General features: G+C 35.1%; 1 protein-coding gene across 2 annotated transcripts in view; it reads left to right on the plus strand.

Moving 5' to 3' along the window:
* Positions 1 to 1,950, plus strand: part of LOC117107098 (NXPE family member 4-like) — a 24,366-nt gene that overhangs the window by 15,823 nt on the left and 6,593 nt on the right. For both annotated transcript variants that reach the window (XM_033248652.1, XM_033248653.1), the window contains one exon: positions 131 to 873. In XM_033248652.1, the coding sequence (XP_033104543.1) occupies positions 131 to 873 (743 nt within the window). The remainder of the gene's footprint in view (positions 1 to 130; positions 874 to 1,950) is intronic.

Consider the following 1,950-nt stretch of genomic DNA (forward strand, 5'->3'; position numbering starts at 1 on the left):
GGCCTATGATTAATTAATCGGGATTCAAATCACGTGCCTCTAACTTTATTTTTTTTAATGAAGTCTTGTTTGTGCTGCCTGCGACATTAACATGTATTGTATGTAATAGTTGTTTCTTTTATCTTTTTAGACAGTCGAAAGAAGTAGTAGAATATATCCAAATGCACAGCAATACAGATACGATTTCAATGACAGTAGGTCTACATTTACCATCAATATACCGTCGTACAAATCTATATTAAGCCAGATCCCCGTTGCCGAGCCCGTATTTAATACGAAAGGTATCGGTTCAATGGGATTCACAGATTCAAGTAGAAGTACTTTTCACTTGAAATACAACGACAGTGACATTAATGTCGGCGAGTTTTTCAGTGTAGTAATTGAATCACGTGACAAGAATGGACGCCATCGTGTTCTTGGTGGCGATTTTTGGTACGCGACCATTAAAATAGGATATTGTTCTGAAGCGGGAAAGATTTTAGATTTTCAAAATGGTACATACGAAGTGGTTTTCTTTGCTGCTTGCCCAGGAAATGTGAAGCTCACTATCATTCTCGTCCACACTGTGGAGACTGTACATTTCTATAAACATACTGTTTGGTCCATGGAGGAACGTAAACTATGGAACGCCACATACAAAGTTGGAAATAAGGAGGAGTATGGATTATGCCGGATACACAATGTTGGAATCTGGAAAGATAAATGTGAATTTCCCCACCCAAAGGCAATGGGTGGCTCACTCATGTTGTGTGACCCACCCCGAACGTTACCGTGCTCATCTCTTTATGGTTTACGCTCGAAGGGGGAGACTCAGGAAATATTAGCCAACGCTTATACATCATTCTTAACGGATCATGAAGATTTATTTCGAAGGTAAATTTTGCCGGATAAATGTTTCTTGCTTTGTTTTTGTTTTTTTTTTGTTTTTTTTTTGTTTTTTTTTTGTTTTTTTTTTGGTTTTTTTTTGTTCCCGACTGTGCATATTCATTCTATCTGTATTGGTTATTGAACAAATGTCGAGATTCGAGTCAAATGCTTTTCATGTGAATTTAATCCCTTGCCATGTAAACCTAGATAGATGGCAGGTAGAGAATTTAAAAAATAATGCTGGTATAAATACATGACTTTTATGAAAGAATAAAGAGAAAATTTTCTGCTTTTTTTCTCATAACTTTTATTCATTATTCAAAAATACTCATAGTCTACACATTTAAATTTATAGAACAAAAGTAAACAAAATACCACCGACTGGCATTATAAGCATGCAGGAGTATCACAAGACAGGGACAAATCAAACTAAAACATCAACATGCCTGTAACTTGTCCATAACTTCTGGGCCGGAGAAAGCAAAATTGCTTATATGGCCCAACTACAAACAAAACTGTAACTGTTTGGTGGCGTACTGGTGCCTGAGAGTTTGAAGACGGTAGGCCTAAACTTAAAAATATTAACGGATGGTTTATCCATGCCTCATCTATGCGCGATAAGGGAGCTAGCCCCAATAACCGATTTGGCAAGCTATTCCATCATGAGTCTATCACCCGAAATAAAAAAAAAATACTTTCTAGAATCCAATCTAAAATGAATTTTGCAAAGCTTGAATGGATGATCCCTGGTCTGCTGGGCAAAATATGAAAAAAAAAAAAAAACAACAACCCCCAACTTGACGGGCACTATGCCAGCATACGTCAAGCTATAAAATAAAGTAAAATATAAAATACATATATCAATATAACCAAGCTCTCTCTCGTCTCAGACTGTGACCGTAAGGAACATCTTTAAAGGTTTACAAACATTTTTCTAACTTAGGCCTAAGCTTTTTTATGTTTAGAAAAGTGTGGACTCCGTATACAGTTATTACCTTAAATTACATATATATACATATATACATATAATATATATGTATATATATACATATATACATATATATTATATACATAATTATATAC

The sequence above is a fragment of the Anneissia japonica genome, unplaced genomic scaffold (genome assembly GCF_011630105.1).
Source record: "Anneissia japonica isolate Jap-2015-1 unplaced genomic scaffold, ASM1163010v1 scaffold1726_len428862_cov177, whole genome shotgun sequence".
Lineage (NCBI taxonomy): Eukaryota > Metazoa > Echinodermata > Crinoidea > Comatulida > Comatulidae > Anneissia > Anneissia japonica.